This window comes from Salvelinus namaycush, chromosome 3, assembly GCF_016432855.1.
Source record: "Salvelinus namaycush isolate Seneca chromosome 3, SaNama_1.0, whole genome shotgun sequence".
Taxonomy (NCBI): Eukaryota; Metazoa; Chordata; class Actinopteri; order Salmoniformes; family Salmonidae; genus Salvelinus; species Salvelinus namaycush.
Window position 1 is genome coordinate 60,733,462 of NC_052309.1, and position 25,749 is coordinate 60,759,210.

At 45.5% G+C, this 25,749-nt stretch overlaps 3 protein-coding genes across 3 annotated transcripts in view; 1 reads left to right on the plus strand and 2 right to left on the minus strand.

Annotated features, from left to right (window-relative positions):
- Positions 1-3,394: 3,394 nt before the first annotated feature.
- On the minus strand, positions 3,395-8,778 carry LOC120034064 (peptidyl-prolyl cis-trans isomerase FKBP10-like). The gene is made up of 10 exons (XM_038980486.1): positions 8,163-8,778; positions 7,305-7,450; positions 6,948-7,137; positions 6,720-6,865; positions 5,933-6,122; positions 5,682-5,827; positions 5,331-5,520; positions 4,836-4,978; positions 4,528-4,691; positions 3,395-4,311 (listed from the first exon to the last, which is right to left on the minus strand). Exons 1-10 carry the CDS (start codon positions 8,354-8,356, stop codon positions 4,123-4,125), a joined length of 1,698 nt encoding a protein of 565 aa, XP_038836414.1. The 5' UTR covers positions 8,357-8,778; the 3' UTR covers positions 3,395-4,122.
- A 584-nt stretch (positions 8,779-9,362) lies between these two features.
- Positions 9,363-15,812, plus strand: LOC120034086 (endoplasmic reticulum protein SC65-like). Its single transcript, XM_038980518.1, has 7 exons — positions 9,363-10,017; positions 11,339-11,488; positions 12,197-12,368; positions 12,527-12,655; positions 12,827-12,972; positions 13,881-13,964; positions 14,981-15,812. The coding sequence occupies exons 1-7, from the start codon at positions 9,550-9,552 to the stop codon at positions 15,125-15,127; spliced, it is 1,296 nt and encodes a 431-aa protein (XP_038836446.1). The 5' UTR covers positions 9,363-9,549; the 3' UTR covers positions 15,128-15,812.
- Positions 15,813-22,067: 6,255 nt separating this feature from the next.
- LOC120043957 (disintegrin and metalloproteinase domain-containing protein 11-like) overlaps positions 22,068-25,749 on the minus strand; it is a 40,018-nt gene continuing 36,336 nt past the window's right edge. The window contains exons 23-24 of the mRNA XM_038988554.1: positions 25,485-25,575; positions 22,068-22,116 (exon numbers count right to left, since the gene is read on the minus strand). Of these exons, the coding sequence (XP_038844482.1) occupies positions 22,068-22,116; positions 25,485-25,575 (140 nt within the window). The remainder of the gene's footprint in view (positions 22,117-25,484; positions 25,576-25,749) is intronic.

Sequence of the window (25,749 nt, forward strand, 5' to 3'; positions counted from 1 at the left end):
TGAAATTTTCCACATTGACTGACCTTCATATTTTAAAACAATAATAGATTGTAATTTCTCTTTGCTTATTTGAGCTGTTCTTGCCATAATATGGACTTGGTCTTTTACCAAATAGGTCTATCTTTTGTATACCACCCTTAACTTGTCACATAACAACTGATTGGCTCAAATGCATTAAGGAAAAAAATTCCACAAATTAACTTTTAACAAAGCACACCTGTTAATTGAAATGCATTCCAGGTGACTACCTCATGAAGCTGGTTGAGAGAATGCCAAGAGTGTGCAAAGCTGTCATCAAGGCAAAGGGTGGCTACTTTGAAGAATCTCAAATATAAAATATATTTTGATTTGGTTAATACATGATTCCATATGTGTTATTTCATAGTTTTGATGTCTTCACTATTCTACAATGTAGAAAATAGTAAAAAAAAAAAATAAAGAAACACAATGGAATGAGTAGGTGTGTCCAAACTTTTGACTGGTACTGTATGTATGGATGTGGGTGCTGTTGTATGGATCTAGATGTTGTTGTCTTCTCTGTATAGATGAAAGTTGAAGGAGTTACGGTTTGTTTGTCATATGGGACATATCTTTGTGATATAAAGGGAAAGAAGACAGGATAAAGGGCAATCTAACTTTACTTTTACCATGTCAGTTTGAAACGTCAGTGTTTCATCTTCGTGTTCTATACACTATATGCCATCTTTGTTCTCTCCCTTTTCTTGAAAAGTGTCTATTCTGTGAGAATGATTACAGTAAATGATGTTCATGTTAGGCACGTATTTACTTTCAGCTCTTAATAGAATATATATAATATATATATAATAATAAATATATATAATATAAGACTACTGTTTTATGTAGATATCATCAGTATGGAATCTGATGATGCTGTGCCACGGTATTATGGCATAGGGTTGTGTGCGTGGCTACATTTTGCGATGGACTTTTTTGGCGCCACAGTGCCACCATGTGGTCAAAGTAATAGTAATTCGAGCCATGTGTATATACAGTGGGGAGAACAAGTATTTGATACACTGCCGATTTTGCAGGTTTTCCTACTTACAAAGCATGTAGAGGTCTGTAATTTTTTATCATAGGTACACTTCAACTGTGAGAGACGGAATCTAAAACAAAAATCCAGAAAATCACATTGTATGATTTTTAAGTCATTAATTTGCATTTTATTGCATGACATAAGTATTTGATACATCAGAAAATCAGAACTTAATATTTGGTACAGAAACCTTTGTTTGCAATTACAGAGATCATACATTTCCTGTAGTTCTTGACCAGGTTTGCATACACTGCAGCAGGGATTTTGGCCCACTCCTCCATACAGACCTTCTCCAGATCCTTCAGGTTTCGGGGCTGTCGCTGGTCAATACAGACTTTCAGCTCCCTCCAAAGATTTTCTATTGGATTCAGGTCTGGAGACTGGCTAGGCCACTCCAGGACCTTGAGATGCTTCTTACGGAGCCACTACTTAGTTGCCCTGGCTGTGTATTTCAGGTCATGCTGGAAGACCCAGCCACGACCCATCTTCAATGCTCTTACTGAGGGAAGGAGGTTGTTGGCCAAGATCTCGCGATACATGGCCCCATCCATCCTCCCCTCAATACGGTGCAGTCGTCCTGTCCCCTTTGCAGAAAAGCATCCCCAAAGAATGATATTTCCACCTCCATGCTTCACGTTTGGGATGGTGTTCTTGGGGTTGTACTCATCCTTCTTCTTCCTCCAAACACGGCGAGTGGAGTTTAGACCAAAAAGCTCTATTTTTGTCTCATCAGACCACATGACCTTCTCCCATTCCTCCTCTGGATCATCCAGATGGTCATTGGCAAACTTCAGATGGGCCTGGACATGCGCTGGCTTGAGCAGGGGGACCTTGCGTGCGCTGCAGGATTTTAATCCATGACGGCGTAGTGTGTTACTAATGGTTTTCTTTGAGACTGTGGTCCCAGCTCTCTTCAGGTCATTGACCAGGTCCTGCCGTGTAGTTCTGGGCTGATCCCTCACCTTCCTCATGATCATTGATGCCCCACGAGGTGAGATCTTGCATGGAGCCCCAGACCGAGGGTGATTGACCATCATCTTGAACTTCTTCCATTTTCTAATAATTGCGCCAACAGTTGTTGCCTTCTCACCAAGCTGCTTGCCTATTGTCCTGTAGCCCATCCAAGCCTTGTGCAGGTCTACAATTTTATCCCTGATGTCCTTACACAGCTCTCTGGTCTTGGTCATTGTGGAGAGGTTGGAGTCTGTTTGATTGTGTGTGGACAGGTGTCTTTTATACAGGTAATGAGTTCAAACAGGTGCAGTTAATACAGGTAATGAGTGGAGAACAGGAGGGCTTCTTAAAGAAAAACTAACAGGTCTGTGAGAGCCGGAATTCTTACTGGTTGGTAGGTGATCAAATACTTATGTCATGCAATAAAATGCAAATTAATTACTAAAAATCATACAATGTGATTTTCTGGATTTTTGTTTTAGATTCCGTCTCTCACAGTTGAAGTGTACCTATGATAAAAATTACAGACTTCTACATGCTTTGTAAGTAGGAAAACCTGCAAAATCGGCAGTGTATCAAATACTTGTTCTCCCCACTGTATATTGACATTTACAGTATCACTCCATGCTGGTCTCAAAGAATCCATCCACCTTCAGCCTTAATACATTGAAAGTACATGAGCACTTGAATATTTGGCGTGTTTGTATTTTCTCTGAAATGCCATCACTTTATGTAAAACAGCGTGGTTTTGATTATCTTTTAGAGGCCAATAGTTGCCTTTTTCGAGTCCTGTGAAAGTAATGGTTGACCTATTCGGTCTATGGTGAAGAACATCTGAATATTTAATACTTTTCATTTTTTGTATGATGGCAAAACATTTCATTGCCACATAACAGAGGTTTTTAGTTCTTGGTATAGCCATGGCATCTGATTCTATTGCTATTATTAGTATGTTTTGCCAAATTATAGTTTAACATTTTCACCCAGTTACATGTTTAAAGATTTGAAGTGGAAATCCATTCATATTAAATGGCGATGTCACTGGTACAGTACGCAAGAATCAGGTCATACATTTGTCTTGTGATGTGTGTTACTGAGGGGACAGTGTGTTCGCTACATCCTCTACTGAGTGTCACTAGATTGTATTTTTCACCTGTATGAGATATGTAGGCATAACAGGATAACCTTTCCACATCTGTAAATAAAATGTGGCCACTGAAACCTTGTTTCATTTCATCTAGGTCTATTTCCTTTTTGTAAAACATGCCCAAATCCAATTTTGTAATCACCAGTGATGCCATTCCCAGGGAACTCTATACTAATGTTATTCCCAGCCTACACAATCCATAGATGACGAACATGGATCCCAAACACAAGAAGCAATGCATTTTTTATCGTTTTTTTATTAGAAAAACAGATGTTTTTTGTGATGTATGTTCTACAATGCAAGGCACTTACAAAATCTTGTATTGCACAAAATATCCACTCTTAAAATATACAACCTACAGTCTTAAAATCATTTTCATATCTAGGAAGAAGGGGAGGAGTGGGAGACAGCTATTAATTCCTGTCAGCCATTTTGAAGCCAACTGCATTGCATCCTGGGAAGAAGGACCATCCCAAATGGCTGACAAGGTAGTTCAATGAAAGTGCTTTTAGCAAAATGTGTCTCAGAGTCAAACATTTTTTTAAACATAATGAGCCTGCTGAATAAGTTATTTATAAAAAAGTACAGATGAACCACATTTTCATAAGGCAATTTACAACACATGGAAGCAGTCCTTCGTTTAAATAAGTATGGAACATTTTGGGTTATATTCAACCAGTGGAGGCTGCTGAGGGGAGAACGGCTCATAATACCGGCTGGAACGGAGCAAATGGAATGGCATCAAACCACGTGTTTGATACCATTGAACTTAGTCCGTTCCAGCCACAACCACGAGCCTGTCCTCCTCAAGTAAGATGCCACCAACCTCCTGTGTTTTCTACATAATAAAATGTATTTAAGAGCTTCGCTAGTTAGTAACCCCCTAATTGCATAGATTCTGTCTGTCAGTCTGTTGTGTCTCTCTCCGTCCCCGCACCCTTCCGCCCGGCTCGACTGTACCCCCTCACAACTCCTCATGTCTGGCCTTGTCAGAATCCTCCTCCACCTTCAGTTTGAGCTCCTCAGCCACTATCTTGCCATCCCTGTTGCGGTCCTGGTTGTTGAACATGTCCTTGATGATGCCGTCAGCATCCATCCCTGGCCTCAGGCGACCTGTGCCCTCCGCCACCTGGATGTTTATGAAGGCTGTGAACTAGGGAGAGCAGAGAGAAATATGAGAGTTGTCCTTTCAAGAGCTACATCACTTGAAGAATAATTGCAGGTTTAGATGATCACCTGACTTGTTGTCCTGACCTACACAAGGATGCTACCAGCACCAGCGCCTTACCAAGCAAAGGGCAGAATGTATTGGGTGAATCCTGACTTTGATTGATGAATCATGCTAAATGTCTGGCGTGTGTTATCTTACCTCCTCCAGAGGGACAGACAGATCTTTGTTGAGGTCCATGGCAGGGAACAGGGGATCTGGGCTGTCTCCCAGCCACACAAACATGTAGCCGTCAGGCACTCCCTTCTGCAGGTCCAACAGCTCCAGCTCAAAGTGCAGCACGGCACTGCTGGGAACGCCCTTGGCTGCAGGGACATGGAGGGCAGAGCATGATGAGAGACATTGAGACAGTGTCAGAATAATGTCACGTCCAGATGCAAGATCTCTCCACGCAGGACTTGGTTCTGGGTTTCAAGATGAAAGTGATCACGACTAGTTCGTTCACTCACCTCCATTTTCTCCATGTCCCAGATGGGGTGGGACGATCACCACTCTCTTCTCTCCCACACACATGCCCCTCAGGCCCTCGTCCAGACCCTCAATCACTTTGCTGGCTCCCAGGGTGGTGATGGGGGCATTCTCATAGTGGTCCCTGGAAGAGGGAGATATTGATCAAGGCCCCGTCGATGCTCCAACGTGCTATCAGTCAGTAGGAATTAAGTATGTAGCCCTATACTTTCTACATTAAGATGTATATAATATGTAAGATACAGTATATAGTTATAGATATGGCTGGTTTCTATATCTTGGTTATATTTTGTATCATATATTTTCATTTCTACACAACATAAGTAGCTGATAAGTCTTCCTGTCTGTTGGCGTGGAGGCCTAGTGATATCAGTCAGACAAGTAGCCAGGGGTGATTAGATTACATGACTGGATCAGGCGTTGCAGTGTGGCGTTGCAGTATGGCGGTGCGATGGACAGGAGGCGCTCCTACTCACGAGGAGTAGAGCAGGGTGCCGTCCATCAGGGAGCAGTTGTAACGGTACTGGATCAGGTCGTCCACCTCACTGGTCAGGTTGCACGTCTTGGGCTTGCTGGTCACCTTGATCTCAATGAGGTCCTTAGGGTTGTGGAAGTCGATAACGTGGATGTCGAAGACCAGCACGGCCGAGCCAGGGATGATGTCTCCTAGAGTGGGGGTGGGGGGGGGAGAGAGGAAAAAAAAAAAGGAATTTGAATAGGAGTAGGGACATGACTCATCGTGGGCACTGGACAGTAATGTGTAAATGCAACTCTTGACTCCTCCCACCCCAAAACCTTTGGCCAATGTCACAGAGCCACATACTCACCAGTTCCCTTCTCCCCATAGGCCATGTGAGGAGGAAGGATGACACGCCTCTTCTCTCCAATACACAACCCCTGGAGGGCCTTGTCCATGCCCTGGATCACATAGCCCATGCCAATGTAGGTGTTGTATGTGCTGTTGCGCTGGTAGCTGCAGGAAGAGGAAACATAGCAGATGCAAATTAGAGTCAGTCTTTACACTCACTATTGACTCACACAAGTCTTGGTTTGACAGATGTATTAAACACGTTCCCACCTGGTGTCAAAGCCAGAGCCGTCCTGGAAGGTGCCGTTGTAGTGGTAACGGATGTAGTCTCCCACCACGGTTTTACGGGTGCAGGTCTTAGGCACCTCCTTGACCACCACAGCGATGTCATCCTTAGGGTTGAACAGGTCAATCATGAAGACCTCAAACACCAGGGTGGCCTGGGATGGAATCACGGTGCCTGGAAGAGGAGAATGGGTGTTTAGAGTCAATTATATTGTCTGTACACAGCCCAATGCAAATCTTACTTCCTCAGAGGGGGAGGTCCACAACGTAGTTTTTCATCTGTAATATGTCTTGTCAACTGTTGTTGTGGAGTGACACTTGAATAAACATTTCTAGACTCTAAACTCTATGTAGCCTACTATACACTTCCTGTGTTTATCAGCTGTTAAGGGCCCAGACTAGGGGTTATAAATAGTGTTTACCAAATCCCTTCTTCTCATAGGCTAGGGATTATAAACAGTGGTTACTAGTAGTTTCCACATCCCTTCTCATCATAGGCTAGGGATTATAAACAGTGGTTACTAGTAGTTACCATATCCCTTCTCATCATAGGTTAAAAAAGACAATGTAATAAATCCATGCGGAAGCTTTCGAAAAGAAACTAATTCATGGGACCAGCAATTGATAACTACTTGAGCCGTTGCTAACTAGCAAATGCTGGTCCCATTAATTGCAAAGAGTTATGGGAAATTAGAACCCTGTTGTCTTAACCTTGTAATCTTCAACATAGCTTATAGGCTAGGGGTTATAAACAGTGGTTACTAGTAGTTACCATATCCCTTCTCCTCATAGGCCAGGAAGGGTGGGATGATGATGGTGCGTGTCTCTCCCACGCACATGCCGATCAGACCCTCGTCCATGCCCTTAATGAGGTAGCCCATGCCCACGTACGTGTCATAGGTGCCATTCCTAGAGTGGCTGAAAGAGACATGGACAGAACGGTTAACACACACACACACATACAGCATGACAGGTTTTCCAGAGTAGATATGGACCTCACCTGGAGTCGAAGGGCACGCCGTTCAGCAGTGTGCCGTTATAGTGATAACGGATGAAGTCAGTAGCCTCCACGAGGCGCTTGCAGCTCTCAGGTTTGCTGAGGGTGCGTGTCTGGACCTTGTCTTCCGTGTTCCAGATGTCGAGCAGAACCACATCAAACACCAACACAGTGTCGGCAGGGATCACATCACCTAGGAGAGACAGGTTGGGAAATCATCGTGTGCCACTGGAATATACGACTGGGGCCAACATCAGAGGATAACTATTTGTGGAATTTAGTTTGTACAGGGCACACTACCTGGCGCCAGGCCCCATGTAAACTGTACAGGTCATATACGTGACTGAAATGAGTTGTTACCTGCTCCTATGCTTCCATAGGCAAGGTGTGGGGGGACGGTAACTTTTCTGCGCTCATTGACACACATGCCCAGAACTCCCCTGTCCAGACCAGTGATGAGACGCCCCAGTCCCACCTGGCCACTGAAGGGTCCACCACGTTCATGACTGAAGAGGGGGGATGGGTAGAAGAGAGGGGGAGAGAGAAAAGAAGTGACATTCCTCAAGAGTGCACATATTATACTTATTTCAATGGTTGGCTGGGTCTAGTAAAGTTATTCTATTCCTATTATTATATTAATGTTAACTGGTTGTAAACCATGTATCTAAACATATCTGAATGGGTTATGTGCAAAGAATGAAATAAGTAATGATCAAAATACAAAAGTAGGCCATCATAAAATAACTAAATAGGGCTAAATAATGAATTTTAAGATGTCGCCTAGGCCTAGCCTGTCAAACCAACTGAATTCAGCTGTTCGTCTGCATTGAGTGTGCGTGGCATGTCGCAATAGTAAACACCTTGAACGATATTGTGGAGAGCGCCACATAGGCCTCGTTCGGGGATGCATTAACGCACACGGCAGTTGCAAAGTATCTGTGCAGAAGTGCACAGCGCAGGGGGCAAAGTTACAATGTATCTGTGAATCGCAGGGTCTTCGATACAAAGTTTCAAAATGGTTGCTTAGAGGGGCTGCAAATTTCGAGCTCGGACACGTCTGCAACAGGCAAACTGTGTGAGACATATAGTCAAACGAACAAAACTAAAATGTCCTCCAGCCGACACAGAATTTATTTGCACAGGAATCAGATAGCCTATCTCAGCTTTGATGCACTATGTCAATAGACCTATACAAGCGAGTCGTGCGTCGTAGCTTACCTTGAATCGAACTTCTTGCCGTCGGTGAAGGTACCGTTGTAATGATAACGGACGAAATCTCCCGTTTGCACTTCTCTGGGACAAACTCTTGGAATGTCATACCGATCAATAACCACGTCTTCTAACGGGCCCGGGCTACAGCTTACATGGGTTCCCGTTACACAGAGAAAAATTAATGCAAATATTGACTCCATTATAAATGTGTTCTTTGGTGTTTTGTTAAAGTATGAGAAACGGACAGATGACTTCTCCGTTGGTTACCGTCTATGGATGGAGAGAGAGAGAGAAGTGTGGACGTAGCTTCAGCTCATTCAGAAGGGGGAGGTGTGAATCCAATTCACCCCCTCCTTTTTAGAGGAATTCTGTAAACGTGTAAAGTCGCCCTCCGCCATATATAACAGGCCTAGGTATATGACTCGAGCGCAAGTCGGAGGAAAATGATTTAAAGCATAGCCTACGCCTATAATAACGCGTTATTTAGCGTAGGCCTACTATGTAATAACGTTTGTGCTATACTGTTTACAAAGCCGTATTATTTGTATGCCTATCGAGTGAGTGAAAGTTATTTGCACTGTGTGGGAATACCCCACCCGTTTCTATAGAGAAGCTCATTTAACCGGGAGGCGCCCATCTGGCTGAGTCGGAAAAGGAAAGACCCAGAATGACGTTCTCGCAAGTCCTAAATTCCAACCTTTGGACAGCTTCTCTATTTAAATATGAACTGTTATGTCTCTAACATTTACAAAAAGGCCTACGTTAATTTGCTCATATTTTCACTGTTAAAAATAAAAAATCACGCCCCTCTCCATGACCAACTCATCTGGCATTCCATGTTCCAACATGCTTGCTGGAATGTTCGTAGATCCAACAAACCTACCCATGCAAAAACAACATTGAAGAGTTGTCGAATCTGTGAAAAAGTATTTGCTTTAGATGTTTAAATATGGCAATAATAGCATATTCCTTATTAGACCACCACACAGTCATACATTGGCTTTATTTACATATTTCATGCACTTTTTTCCCAGTGTGTTCTTTTGCTCCATATATATATATATATAATGTAGGGCCTACCATCGGCCAATCAATAAACGTTTTTTGTTGTATTCTACTGTAACTTGGTCAATGTTAATTCCAAAAATATTGAGGGCATTATGACCCAGGAACTAACCTAACCCCGAAATCACTGCCTCCGACTGACTCCCTGTGAAACTCCTGCAGGGGAACCCTTACTTTTCTGTCCCCTCCTCTCCGTCTCTCCAAGCCGGGCCAAGGTTCTGTACGTGCAAACAGACATGACCATTCTCTGGTGAAGAAAACCCTGGAGAAATTATCCCGAAATCGTGTTTGGTTGGAGAAACGGAGGGCATGATAGAGAATAAGCACAATGGCCCCTACAAACGTTAAAGAAACCTGGCTTTCATTTTGTTTCTGTGTAGTTTTGTTCGCTCCGGTTCTGGTCGAAGCCCAGTATGAGAAATATAGCTTTAAGAGTTTCCCACAGAACGACCTAATGCCACTTGAATCTGCGTATGGACATGCTCTGGACCAGTATGCAGCGCAGAACTGGAGGGACAGCATCAAGTACCTGGAATTGAGTTTGCGTCTTCACCGGCTCCTGAAAGACAGCGAAGCATTTTGCAGCCAGAACTGTAGCACTGTCAGTCGGGACAATGATACCCTCTTCGCGGACAGCAGTCTCCGCATCATGCGGCATTTCTTACTCCGGGCTTCTTGCCTTAAAAAGTGCAAAACGACATTTCCAGTGTTTACAGTAGCTTACCCAAAGAGAGATGTTCTGGAAGCCTTTGAGAAGAGGGTACCCTACCGGTACATACAATATTCTTACTACCAGGTGAGATCAAATACTTATTCTGCTGGATGGGTGGGTATTAAATACATTTAGGGTAAGATATCCAAATAACGGTTTACAAATGTCTACAGGTCTATAATACTGATGGTCACCGTGGGTTTTCCCTTTAGTAGATAATAGGCCTAATTGTAAGAATATTAGGATATGTGGGATAAATTCTTCATTCTAATATTACCATCTAATTGTAACAACCTGTCCTGGCACACCTATTACATCGTTATGCGTAAAACGAATGCGTAATAGGACGATATTTACATAGGCTAATGTTATAGCCTGATACTTCGAATGAAATATCATATAGTAGCTTGTTTTCCATGAGCAAGGCTGTGACACAAGCGTGAAACAATAAAGTTTTTCCTAGACTTTCCTCAGCCCACCTGTTGAGAATGCTGAAAACTCAGGAGTTGAACGCACATGCCACGTCTCTCTAACAGCGCCCCGTTAAACAGTCCCCCAGTAAGAACAATCGCCTTATTATTTTCTACCAAAGCAAACACCACATGAGGTAGAATACCAAGCAGGCAAATCAACAGCGTCCCCCCTGGCAAAATAAAGAGGATTTACTTTTAAAGTGAAAGTAAGCCGAACGCGTGCCATTGGAATGTGCGTAAAATATACGTGTACAACCATTTCTACGGCCTGTGCGCACACGTGAGTGTTATAATTGGAATGTTTCCTCAGGCCAGTCCACTCCTCCATTGGAAAGCATCTTCTCAGATCTGCCTCTATTCACATCCAGACGGTCTCATAGGTGTTCCGGGTGCGTGTGTCAGCCAAACCCGTGATCCCGTGGCTCTGTTAAGAGCGATCTCCATTTCTTCACTTGTTCAGATATATGGCAGTATTCCAAAAACCCTCGTCCATAAGACAGACCAAGGTCACTGTTTGAATCTACACAGCATGGGTTCTTGCCAATTGCCAGGCTTAGCTACCACATAGTAATCTTTGAATATAGGCATACAGTATTCTTCTTACCGCCAAAAGTGTTGATTGACAGTTGATCATTTCAGCACATGCCTTAAAGCCATATTGAGTCAGTGGCTGAAGCACACCTCTTAGCAGTTGGTGAGGTGATTTGAGGTTAGAAGTCATGCTATTCTGAGGACTAACTAGTGTTCGCAAGACCTGCCGCACGTAGAGGACCCCTTGCTTCAGCTAGGCATTCGTTAGAATGAGAGATAGTGTCTATAGACAACGATGACACTAACTACCAGAGAGCCAAGACCGACCAATCAAGACTACTGCACCCTATATGACCCATAACAATAATGATGATACATTCTGTATCTCCTCTCTCCCACAGCTAAACAACATAGAGAGGGCCGTGTCAGCGGCCCACACGTTCCTCCAGAGGAACCCAGAAGACCCCTTTATCTCCAAGAACATGAACTACTACAAGACCCTGTTTGAGCTGGACGAGTACCTCATCGACCACGAGGAGCGGCCCTACGAGGTCAGTGTGAGGTCAGCTCACAACCAGCCCCCATACACATCACAACTAGCTCTGATACCCATCACCTGGCACAGTACTAGAACTAATGGCTGTCCAAGAAAAACTTCCAAAAGGACTAATTCGAGATAAAAATGAGTTGGGAGCGCTCTACAAAAAAAGCTGTACAATGGATTAAAGTGAGCAAAAAGAAATCAATCGCTGCCTTTTTGTCCGAGATCTTCAACTCCTTTTTTACCTTGAATTAGTCCTTTTGGAAGTTTTTCTTGGTAAGCCATTCTCATGATTTTTGTCATTGTTGTTGAGCACCCCTCCTTTCCTTTCTTTGCTGAAGCGAGAAGGTCCCCCAGAACACAGAACTCAAACTATTCATTGAAAATACGTGTTGGTTAGTGTGTTATCGATGGCTTTCTCAATCTAAACATGAACGGCTGAGAAACATACTGTAGTATTTTTTCACAACTCTGTTATCAAAAAATCTCCGAATAGAATGTAGGTCAACCAAAATTCTATTAAAATGTTGGTTGTTGTTCTGCAAGTGTGTGCTATGTTTCCCCCAGTCCTCCTACTTTGCATCCCTCCTGTCCTGTCCTTTCAGCACATATCTACTGTCTCTAACTCTGCTGTCCTTTCTGACCCCTGGCCGTTGTCCTTTGTCCTAGCCCATGTCTAGTGTCTCTAACACTTTGATTTGTACTTTCTGTACTCCAGCCTGTGTTCCTGAAGGCTGTGAAACTGTATAACTCTGGAGATTTCAGCGCCAGTGCTCGGGACATGGAGCAGGCCACTACGGAGTACTTCAAAATGTACGACCTCTGCCTGGCAGGCTGCGAAGGGTCATATGAGGTCACAGAGTACAAAGACTTCTACCCTACACTGGCAGGTGAGTGTCTGACAAACCCCCATCTACTCATGGTCCCAATTGAGAGGGCAGAGACTCTAGTCATAGCAGTATAATCTCTCTCTCTCTCTCTCTCTCTCTCTCTCTCTCTCTCTCTCTCTCTCTCTCTCTCTTTCTCTCTTTCTCTCTCTCTCTCTCAGATCTCTACACGGAAGTTCTGAAGTGTAAAGTGAAGTGTGAGGAGAACCTGATGCCCAACGTCGGTGGTTTCTTTGTGGAAAAGTTTGTGGCTACCATGTACCACTACCTCCAGTTTGCCTACTATAAACGTAAGGACATGAAAGTGTCACACCTCAATAGAGCTCCAAACTCTTCTGCACTTTGCATTTCATGGCCAAAATAGTACAGCAACTATTCAATGTAATAACACTGTGTAGTTACGTTACTTGAGTAGAAGGTTGTTATGCAGTTGTCAGATGACCCAGCCTCCCTCTGTGCAGTGAACGATGTGCGTAACGCGGCTCCGTGTGCGGCCAGCTACATGCTGTTTGACGCTAACGACCAGGTGATGCAGCAGAACATGGTGTACTACCGCTTCTACCGGGAACAGTGGGGCCTGGAGGAGACGCACTTCCTGCCTCGCCCGGTGAGTAACCCGTTTGCTTTGTATAACCTTCACACCTAACTCAGCATCGCGATGTGCCCTGTCAAGACATCATCTAGAACAGTGGTATTCAAAGTCAGGGTCGCGACCCTGGGAACCGCAGTGGGATGGCCAATTTTTGTTGTTGTTGTATGGGACAATACACAAACGTTTTGGAGAAAGATAATCTGAAGGGACAAAAAAAATATTGAGTAAATGTATTTATTGGTTTCTTTTCATTTTGATAAGAGATGAAAATGCAATGAATTAAAGGTTATTTGTTCATGTAAAAATCAAAATTGATAGATTTTGGGGTGGGATCCCCATAAATTCTGGCGGGAAAAAATGGGGCTCTGGCTGAAAAAGTTTGAATACCACTGATTTAGAATTATGGTAATAAACTTTACCCAGATGAACCTCATTCCTGAACCTGATTCCAACAAGATGTGTAATAGTTTCAGATTTGGGGTATGGTCTAGCTGTTGTTTCCTTACTAAAATATGCTATGGAGCACCACAGCTCCACAAAAACCAAGAAAAGGAAAGCTGTAACATATGGCTATGGTGTGAACACCAACTCCCTACAAAGGTGGCAATTCAAATATTTTATGTTCAAATTTAAAAGGATTAGGTCCTATGATTTATTGGTTATGCCCTACCAGTACAGCGCTTACAGCAGCTGCAACGCCATCAATTAAATAAAACCAACAAAGCTCCCTGAAACATATAGGCCTTTTTGACACTGTGATCATTTCAAATGGAGTTAGTGGTGCTGCAGATACTTCATAATATGCTAACTGGAGGGGAAAAGAACATTAAAATAAAGGGAAACAACTAACTAGCTAGTAGCTTTGTGTTCTCCTTGCTTCTTGTGTCAACCAATGATATTGACGCGGCACGTTTGTTTCGCAGGAGGCACTGAGGTACTTTAACCAAACGACCAAGCAGAGGGAAATGCTGGAGTTTTCACTGAACTACCTACAGACAGATGATGAGGTAAGGCTTGCGTGCAAAGGGGTGGAGATGGAAGTAACAGAGGAAACCAGTTTTTATGTGCAGAACAAATTCTGGGCAGAAGCACTAAACTCAGAAGTAATAACCTGTAATAAATTGGCTGGTTTGCTTCAAATCTGGCGAGATTTTGTTTTTGGGTTGCCGAGAATATTTCCAAAGTGCAGAACAATTTTCGGGTATAATAGCTAGTATGCTACTTTGTTTTGTGCGAGGTGACTGAAAAATGGCCGGCAAAGTGTTTGAATCAACTTCATGGAAAGAAGTCGGGGGAAGGGACCAGTCAATCACAGTGTTTACTTTGATTCTGACTACAGGGGATCTATGAGGGAGACTACTGTAGAGAGAGTGGGATGGATAGAGGTTAAAAGAGGGTCAGTAGCTGGAAGAGAGAGACATGGAGAGAGAGATTGAGATTGATAGGGAGAAGGAGGGGCGTTGTGTTTTCCAACAGTGGAGTGTGGTATGTAGCTGGGAGGTGTCGGACCCTGCCACATGTGTTTTTCTCTGGTCAGCCCCTACCAGCTAACCACACAGCCTCAGCTTAGACCTGAGAGGGGAGAGGAGGACCGAGGAGGACCGAGAGGAGAAAGGGAGGGAGAGATAATTACAGCATGCACTAGTAGTGAGAGATTCATAGGGAAAGAAAATAAGAGCCAAGAGAAAGGCAAAGAAAGTGTGAGAACGATGACAGCATGTGTTAGAATTATATCCCTGAGATGTCTGCCAAGTGAAATCAAGCCTCGTCTCATCGGGGCGGCAGGGTAGCCTAGCGGTTAGAGCATTGGACTAGTAACCGAAAGGTTGCAAGTTCGAATCCCTGAGCTGACACGGTACAAATCTGTCGTTCTGCCCCTGAACAAGGCAGTTAACCCACTGTTCCTAGGCCGTCGTTGAAAATAAGAATTTGTTCTTAACTGACTTGCCTAGTTAAATAAAGGTTAAATAAAGTGTAGATGTGTTGTTGTGTGTCTGTAACTCAGTGTTGTGTTCCTTGGCAGGATGTGGTGAGTCCAGAGGAGGTGGCTGCTCCCCCGGCCCCCCCTGACGCTGAGTTTGAGGGGATAGGAGATTACGAGGAGTCCTTCGTAGCAGACTGGTGGCAGGAAACCAAAACCAAGGGGGACGCTGGGGAACCTGCAGCCTGACCCCAAACACCAACTCCACCATGAACACAACCCCTCCCCCAAACAGAACACTTCTCAAATCCCCTCTCAAAGAATATGGACAGCCCTGCAGATCCTGGAAACTTTTTTTAGTACACCCCACACATTAAATTGTTCCATGGTATATATACACACACACACACATCATTTCACAGCTTAAGGAACACCAAAGGGAGAATTTACATTGCCAGTTGCACACAGTTCCACCATTTGCAAGATCACACAAACACCCACACAGGACTTATTGAAGGTCAGAGCTGTCCATGTCTGAACTGAAAGCTAAATTGTGCATCTGTTTTGGCATAAGGAAAGGGAAAAGAAAGGGAAAGAGGGATACCTAGTCAGTTGTACAACTGACTGCCTTCAGCTGAAATGTGTCTTCCGCATTTAACCCAACCCCTCGAAAGGTGTATTATAATTGTTAATACTGTATGACTGTTATTGTCGTTGTTACATTTCTTATTTAATGAAATGATTTGCCTTTGTGCCATAGCCCTGGTCATATGACACTGAGCTACGCCTTCTGTCAATATCTAGGACGTTTGATGTTGAATTCTGACCTATTGGAGGTGTATTTTGTGGGTCCAGCGGTAAGATCAAAATCCACACAAAATGCCAAGTGAACAACAGCAGAAAGTGTGGAATAAAGTGACGTCTTATTTTAGTACTTCTCTGTTATCGTCTCTTTCAGCAAATCCATTGCAGTACAGACATACAGTAGAATGGAAACTTACTTATGACATCCTTAGGATGTGTTTACACAGGCAGCCCAATGCGGATCTTATGCCCAATTATTGGTGGGATGATTCGAGATACTCTAAGGAGGTAGGGTTTGAGATGTTTTTTTCAGACCTCAACTCGGTTTGGGGTGTAGGGTTTGAGCGTGGCCTGAAGGTAGGGAGGGGCAGTTCCTCTTGCTGCACCGTAGGCAAGTACTGTAACGGCAGTCTAAGTCGTCCTCCTCCTCAGACGAGGAGAGGCGAGAAGGATCAGAGGACCAATACGCAGTGTGGTAATTTTCCATAATGAATTTAATCAACACAAAACAATACACTATACAAAATAACAAAAGAACATACCGTCACAGTCCTAGCTGGTGCAGAACACAAACACAGAGACAGGAAATAACCACCCACAATCCCCAACACAAAACAAGCCACCTATATATGATTCTCAATCAGGGACAACGATTGACAGCTGTCTCTGATTGAGAACCATATCAGGCTGAACATAGAAACAGACGAACTAGACACACAACATAGAATTCCCACCCAGCTCACGTCCTGACCAACACTAAACAAGCAAAACACATAAGAACTCTGGTCAGGACGTTACAGTACCCCCCCCCCCCCCCCCCCCCCCCGAGGTGCGGACTCCGAACGCACCCCTAAAACTCAAGGGGAGGGTCTGGGTGGGCATCTGTCCGCGGTGGCGGCTCCGGCGGTGGACGAGGACACCACTCCACCACTGTCTTTGTCCCCCTCCTTAGCGTCCTTTGAGTGGCGACCCTCGCCCACGACCTTGGCCTAAGAATCCTCCCCAAGGCCCCCACATGATTTAGGAGGTAGCTCAGGACAGAGAGGTAGCTCAGGACAGAGAGGTAGCTCAGGACAGAGAGGTAGCTCAGGACAGAGAGGTAGCTCAGGACAGAGGGGCAACTCCGGACAGAGAGGCAGCTCAGGACAGAGAGGCAGCTCCGGACTGAATGGCAGCTCCGGACTGAGTGGCAGCTCCGGACTGAGTGGCAGCTCCGGACTGAGTGGCAGCTCCGGACTGGGTGGCAGCTCCGGACTGGGTGGCAGCTCCGGACTGGGTGGCAGCTCATGACTGTAGGGCAGCTCATGACTGGAGGGCAGCTCATGACTGGAGGGCAGCTCATGACTGGAGGGCAGCTCATGACTGTAGGGCAGCTCATGACTGTAGGGCAGCTCATGACTGTAGGGCAGCTCTGGCAGCTCCTGACTGGCTGGCGGCTCTGGCAGCTCCTGACTGGCTGGCGGCTCTGGCAGCTCCTGACTGGCTGGCGTTTCTGGCAGCTCCTGACTGGCTGGCGGCTCTGGCAGCTCCTGACTGACGGACGGCTCTAGCGGCTCCTGACTGACGGACGGCTCTAATGGCTCGGGACAGACGGGCGGCTCTAATGGCTCGTGGCAGACGGATGGCTCAGATGGCGCTGGGCAGACAGATGGCTCAGATGGCGCTAGGCAGACGGATGGCTCAGACGGCGCTGGGCAGACGGATGGCTCAGACGGCGCTGGGCAGACGGATGGCTCAGACGGCGCTGGGCAGACGGATGGCTCAGACGGCGCTGGGCAGACGGATGGCTCAGACGGCGCTGGGCAGACGGATGACTCAGATGGTGCTGGGCAGGCAGGCAGCTCAGACGGCGCTGGGCAGGCAGATGGCTCAGACGGCGCTGGGCAGACGGATGGCTCAGACGGCGCTGGGCAGACGGATGGCTCAGACGGCGCTGGGCAGACGGATGGCTCAGACGGCGCTGGGCAGACGGATGACTCAGACGGCGCTGGGCAGACGGATGACTCAGACGGCGCTGGGCAGACGGATGGCTCAGACGGCGCTGGGCAGACAGGCAGCTCAGACGGCGCTGGGCAGACGAGCAGTACAGGCGGCGTTGGGCAGACGACCGACTCTGACCTGCTGAGGCGCACAGTAGGCCTGGTGCGTGGTGCCGGAACTGGTGGTACCGGACTGGAGACACGCACCTCAAGGCTAGTGCAGGGAGCAGGAACAGGGCACACTGGACTCTCGATGCGCACTATAGGCCTGGTGCGTGGTACCGGAACTGGAGGTACCGGGCTGAGGGCACGCACCTCAGGGCGAGTGCGGGGAGCAGGAACAGGGCACACTGGACTCTCGAGGCGCACTATAGGCCTGGTGCGTGGTACCGGAACTGGAGGTACCGGGCTGAGGGCACTCACCTCAGGGCGAGTGCGGGGAGAAGGAACCGTGCGTACAGGGCTCTGGAGACGCACAGGAGGCTTGGTGCGTGGTGTAGGCACTGGTGGTACTGGGCTGGAGCGGGAAGGTAGCGCCGGATATACCGGACCGTGCAGGCGTACTGGCTCCCTTGAGCACTGAGCCTGCCCAACCTTACCTGGTTGCATGCTCCCCGTAGCCCGTCCAGTGCGGGGAGGTGGAATAACCCGCACTGGGCTGTGTTGGCGAACCGGGGACACCATGCGTAAGGCTGGTGCCATGTACACCGGCCCAGATCTGTAGAGCCGGCTTCATGGCACTTGGCTCAATGCTCACTCTAGCCCGCCCAGTGCGGGGAGGTGGAATAACCCGCACCGGGCTATGCACCCGTACAGGAGACACCGTGCGCTCTTCCGCATAACACGGTGTCTGCCCGTACTCCTGCTCTCCACGGTAAGCATGGGAAGTGGGCGCAGGTTTCCTACCTGCCCTCGCCACACTACCCTTTAGCCCCCCCCCCCCCCAAGAAATTTTTGGGGTTTCTTCACGGGCTTCCAGCCCCGCTTCCGTGCTGCCTCCTCAGACCCCCGCTCCTGGGCTTTAGCTGCCTCCATCTCTTCCCGAGAGCGGCGATCAGGACGTTACAAGTACCATGGTCCTGTAGTGGATGCGACCTTTGACTGGAAGTCAGTGGAGTGTGCAGAGGAGCGGGTGACATGGGAGGATTTGGGAAGGTTGAACACCAGGCTAGGTGCAGCGTTCTGGATGAGTTGCAGGGGTTTGATGGCACAAGCTGGGAGCTGTGAACCGGGACGGAGAGGTCTTGGGAGAGGGCAGGAGTGTGGATCACAGTCATTCCACATCTTCATTCAAGAGAACATTTAATGAGGTGCAATGAAGTCTGAAACTAGAAATACATCTACGGAAAAGAAAAAGGTGTCAAGTCAAAAATGTAAATGTACAGTGTTATCGTTGGCCACGTTCAAGAACATAGAATACAAGGCAATGTACACTTTTTCCTAGTCTCTTGAAGTTTCCCTTTAAGAATCTCATGTAGAGAATCCCATTTAGGCAGTAGTTACTGAATGATAACTAAACAATAATTAAACCCATTGAGCAAAGTACATAAATATTGGCCTCAAGTAATGACACCACTGTCATAGCATCCCAGATATATTCACACAACGGAACCAGAGGAAAGAAATCCTTTTGACTTTAATATTTTATTCCCCCTTCATTTCAATTCATCTACATTGTTGATTTCAATTGTCTACTTAAAAAGATAGTGTTTAAAAATATGGGATATGATGCGTTTCCTTTTCTCTGCCTCCTAAATTCAAAACGCAAGCAAACTGGCCACCATCTAAAGATTGTACATATTCTGTACATATGGTGAAGAACTATAGTGCATCTGCCATAGTGCAGAACTCAGCTGAATCAAACAGACCTCTCCATACACGTAGTGTACCAGACCCCAGGTTGTGTCCCAAATGGTACCCGGTGACCTTATAGTGCACTACTTTTCACCAGCAGAGCACTATGGGCCCTGGTCAATAGTAATGCACCTCATCTCATCACATTTCCACTGAGGAAGTGTCCTGGGGTCATTTCCAACTCCATGTATTGAAGCATCATTAGCATAAGGCTCCGAGCCTATCAATAAGTGTCCAATATTTAGATGGCATTTAGATTGACAGCTGCAATGATAGATAGATGGCCAGATTGCTAGCTTACTAGGCAGTGTGCCGGGTAGACAGATAGATGGACAGCTAGGAATGGCTTAAAGGAGATGTACAGTTGTATGGCAGGAGACAGATAGATACTTAGTTGAAACAGATATAACGAATCAATATTAACATTGCATTTTAAAACAATTTCATACAGTGTATTCAACATTCAGTATTATCTTCTTGTACATACTGTATATACAAATAGATGTGCATATGTGTTCCCACATTCGGTAGGCTAGTGCTCGTTTAAGTTGGTTGTTACATATTCAATACAAACCATTTGTTTGTTAGTGTGCTGTCATTGGCTCCCGAGCACAAAGCCAGGTAACAGAAAGATCACTTTTTCTAGAAGTAAAAATCTATAAACTATCTACCAGGGTTGTTGGCAGGAGTGTCACGGTGAACAAGGGCATAACTGTCCCAAACACAACACGTACCTTTCTCATTCACCTGCTCTCTTCCTCACTTAATCTCTCTCACACACACACACACAAAATTCCAGTAACTTTCTCAACATTCCCTGGTTGGAGGATTCCATATTTCCCTGCTTATTCCTTCACAATTCCGGGAATCTTCCAACCAGGATTTCAGGAAAACTTGGAAATATTGGGATAGTTACCGGAATTTTGGTACCCTGCACGCACGCACGCACGCACGCACGCACGCACGCACGCACGCACGCACGCACGCACGCACGCACGCACGCACGCACGCACGCACGCACGCACGCACACACACACACACACACACACACACACACACACACACACACACACACACACACACACACACACAGAGTTTCAACCTCCTTTGCCATACACACTTTGAGCCTCTTCAGAAGGTGGCGAATAGAATACAGACACATACAGACAGGCTCTGTTAACTAACACTATGTGGAATGTTGTTTTGGTAGATCTACGGTTGAAAACACTGAGTTACGGTCTCTGCTGCATTTTAAATATGATCCCAAAACCAAAGGGTCTAACTCCCCCTTCCTACATCTCAACACATCTCAACAGACAGGAACAAAGAATTAACAATCAACATAAACCCTACATCAGTCCATGATGTTTGGAACGGTCTACTGCTTTTGTTTCATAGTCATTCTCACAATAAGTTGCTCTTCTTTCTTTGGAAATGGCATGTACACAACACGTCCAATACAGGACTCTTCTTGGATCACATCCGTGTTGTTGTAACTAGATAATGTCTGAATCTGGGTTGTCATCCAGTCACCTTACATGGCCTCTCTGAAAGGGGCAGTTCAACTGATCCAATGGCCACATGAGTCTTTGATCAATGTTTGATTTTCTGTGTTTCCTTGACAACATCCTATGATTGAAATCGTTTTTCAGACGGCAGGTCTGGGCCAGTCCAGCATTCTCAAACAGCGGCCAGGAGTGTGTTTCCAGACAAGCATTCGAAAGACATGTCTCATACTGAATTTGTCCACTATTGACATGTTCTTCATTCGACGCGGAAGGAAAGGGAACTACAGCACGCAGACACCGAAGTGCATACTACTTAGTCGCTGGAAAGGAGGAAGACCCCGACGCCCCTCTAGGGACCAACAACAACCTTCTCATTCTGTCCGTGGCAAAGACTTTATCCTGATTGGATAATATAATTGGCTGGTATGCAATGTGGGAGGTGCTACACTGGCCCGGAGGGGGCCCGGAGATAGACAGGCGGACAGACAGGAAGTGGACAGGAGATGTTAACAGAAGAGGTCTGGAGAGGTTCGGGACAGGAGTGGAAGACTTGTTCTTTTTCCCTCTTCTCCGACTTGGAAACAATCACAGAGTGAGAGAAAGACAGGAGCAGACAGACAAAGACAGACGGACAGACATCTTATCCTCCTCCAGATCTGGAAAGAAAAGGAAACAGTGTAAGAGACTAAAAGTTGTAAGGCTGTAAATAAGTTGAGCAGTTGACAGAAGGTGATTGTAGGACTTGGGTGTGAGGAGAGTAGACGAGACATGAAATGGAACTGAAAGAAAACTGCATTCTGGGTAGAATAGGTCATGAGGTGGAGAAGACAAAGGCTGAGACTGACGCTGGAGTTTTGCTGTGCTATGTGGGATTAGGTCAGAGGATGAAATCAGCTGTGAAATGAGGTCAGTGGAGGAATGAGGTGTAAGGTTAGAGGTGGGATGATGTCAGAGGTCAACTGTGAGTGAGATGGGGTCTGATGGGGTCTGAGGCCATGCTGTGAAGAGCTATGGGACGAGGAGGGGGGGGGGGGGTGAAGGATGTCACCCTGCAGTGTCAGGGGCTAGGCCATACCTTCCTCTTCGGATATTCCTTCAACCAGAAAGAGGAGGAGCAACACATTGGGAGAAGAGACAGGAGGAGAGGAGACACATCAGTGACAGTAGGAGACAAAGTAGGCTTAACAACAGTAGATACGGTGTAGTGATGACAAAGGCATTTCAAAATCATGGTACAGTGCCTTGCAAAAGTATTCATAAACCCTTCAAATGGATTTAACTGTCTTTTTTTGGGTCAACAATCTATACAAAATACTCCGTAATGTCAAGGTGCAAAAAATAGTTCACATTTTAAAAGGTTCATAGAAAATGTAATAACTAAAATATGGTCGATGCGTAAGTATTCAGCTCCCTGAGGCAATACATGTTAGAAACACTTTTGGCAGCGATTACAGCTGTGAGTCTTTACACACCTGGATTGTGAAAGATCAGCCCATTTATTCTTTTCATATTTCTTCAAGCTCTGTCAAGGTGTTGGGGATCATGGCTAGACAGCAATTGTCAAGATTTCCTGGCCACTCAGGAAAATTCACTGTCTTCTTCGTAATCAACTCCAGTGTAGATTTGGCCTTGTGTTGTAGGTTATTGTCCTGCTGAAAGGTGAATTCCTCTCCTGGTGTAAAGCAGACAATCAGGTTTTCCTCTAGGATTTTGCCTGTGCTTAGCTCCATCCCATTTTTTTTTCTCCTGAAAAACTCACCAGTATCCATACCATGATGCAGCCACCACCATGCTTGAAAAAAGTACATTCCTTTGCCGTGTTTCATTGCAATATTACTTTAGTGCCTTGTTGCATACAAGATGCATGTTTTGGAATATTTGTATTCTTCTTTTCATTCTGTCCTTTAATTCATTTTTGTGGAGTCACTACAATGTTGTTGACCCATCTTCAGTTTTCTCCCATTACTGCCATTGAACTCTGTAACTGTTTTAAAATCACCAATGGCCTCATAGTAACATCCCTGAGCAGTTTCATTCCTGTCCTGCAGCTCAGTTTAGAAGGATGACTGTATCTTTGACGTGTCTGGGTGGTTTAATAAATCATCCACAGCATAATTATTAACTTAGCCATGCTTAAAGAGATATTTAATGTCTGATTTGTTATTGTTACCCATCTACCAATCACTGCCCTTCTTTACGAGGCTTTAGAAAAGCTCCCTGGTCTTTGTAGTTGAATCTGTGCTTGAAATTCAATACTTGACTGAGGGACCTTACATATGGGGGACAGAGGAAGGGTTAGTCATTACAAATCATATCAACCCTTATTATTTCACACAGAGTGAGTCCATGTAACTTATGTAATTTGTTAAGCCACAGTTTACTCCTGAACTCATTTAGGCTTGCCTAAACAAAGGGGCTGAATACTTAGGCAAGAACTATATTTTATCACATTTCTATAAATCATTATTTTTTTATTTTTTTTATTCTTCCACTTTGACATTAGAGTATTTTGAGTAGATTGATGACCAAAAATTACAATCAAATCAATTTTAAAACCACTTTGTAACACAATAACATTTGAAGAAATTCAAGGGGTATGAATAGTTTTGCAAGGCACTGTATAAAGCCTATTCAAAGTGATGTGTAGTAGCCAGTGTTCTCCCACTGCTCACTCCAAGACTACAAGAGGTCCAGATTTTTGACACTTTTTTTCATACTCAAGTTAATTGTGTTGTAATTAAGGCTGGCACAATTACCGTATAATCGTGAAACTGACGATTATAGATGAAGGCCATCATGAAATGAAATAACCGTCATAACAATATTATTGTGTGTGTGTGTGTGTGTGTGTGTGTGTGTGTGTGTGTGTGTGTGTGTGTGTGTGTGTGTGTGTGTGTGTGTGTGTGTGTGTGTGTGTGTGTGTGGAACGAACAGCCGACTGAAGACGGGATGGCCGGGGATTCGTGCGGTAGAGTCCGTTTCCGCAGTATCGTGGACTCTTAACAACGTTTCCGCAGTATCGTGGACTCTTAACAACGTTTCCGCAGTATCGTGGACTCTTAACAACGTTTCCGCAGTATCGTGGACTCTTAACAACGTTTCCGCAGTATCGTGGACTCTTAACAACGTTTCCGCAGTATCGTGGACTCTTAACAACGTTTCCGCAGTATCGTGGACTCTTAACAACGTTTCCGCAGTATCGTGGACTCTTAACAACGTTTCCGCAGTATCGTGGACTCTTAACAACGTTTCCGCAGTATCGTGGACTCTTAACAACGTTTCCGCAGTATCGTGGACTCTTAACAACGTTTCCGCAGTATCGTGGACTCTTAACAACGTTTCCGCAGTATCGTGGACTCTTAACAACGTGATGAAACTTTACAAGCAAGGTGTTGTAGCAAACTAGTCGATGGTTGCCTAGGCAACTCCCCCTTCCCTGCAGCAGCACATGCAGTCAGGAGCGGAGGAGAAAATGTGCGTCTTTAAAAAAACGCTTTTCAAACGATTATAACGGTGACCCCGGTCATTTGGCTGACTAATAACCGTCATCCAAAATTCCAAGACTGTCACAGCCGTAGTAGTAATAAACAATGTTCTTGTTTGTTCAAATGAGCGTAAAGCTTACTACTACAAGAAGATATTGTAGAAGATATTGTAGAAGATATTTAACCGACCACATTAATATTGACACAGATCATGCACACATGCACACACATTTACCCCTGTCCCCAAAAGGATTACTCATTATTCCCAGCAAAATATGAACTATTTGGAGAAATTAAGTTTGATGAACCAGGCAAAGAAATGTAACACAAATGTGATCATTCTTGATGCAAGTGATGACAGGGAAGTGATATAATCCTTTTGGTTCAGAGACTAAGGAGTGAACAGGCATTAGCAGGCCAGGCATGCACACAGCTAGGGCTCTCCAGAGACAGCCACTGCAGCGAGGGCACTTTGGTTAGGGCACTACTGAGTGGGCATTACTGAGTGGTCACTACTTTAAAGATACTCCAAATGAAGAGCTGCACTAAGGAGAAGCGTCATAGAATGAACACTACACAAGGAGGCTTCAAAGAGAACCACAACAGTTTGGGAACTTCACAGGAGACTACAGGGGAACTGTCCACTCCTGTCCCTGGCAGGAGAGCTGGTTTGGAGCCAGTCTGAAGGTGTGAAGGGGAGGCATCTCTTTCTCTCCCTGGAGAAATGTATGGAGGAGGTCAGGGTTCAATTCTACTAGCTCTTACAAAGTGAAGTATCAGAGGTACCAGCCCGATACTCATACTAAATATATCCATATGTTTCAAAGCAATTGGATGGGGAACTCAACCCATGTGTCCCCACCGTCGGTGGGGCAATGAGTTGCAAAGTGGGTGAAGTCGTTTTTTTTTGGAGGGGTGTGAGTGGGGGCCTTGGGGAGAAGCAGACAGGTACACAGAGGCATGCCAGAACTCTTACTTAAATCCCCATCCGGTCCCCCCTAGGACTATAGCTGCCAGAAGAATAGCACCTGCGATGGACCCTATTATGATATTGGTGCCACTGGGACCTGCGCAGAGGAAAGGAGGGGTGCGGAGGGGAACACAACAACACCACCAAAACACACGTCAGAGGACAGCATCGACACTGTACATCAACAACATCCGGAAAGAGAGAAAGAGAGAGAGAGAGAGAGAGCGACAGAGAAAGAGAGAGCGAGAAAGAGAGGAGTAAGAAAGAGATA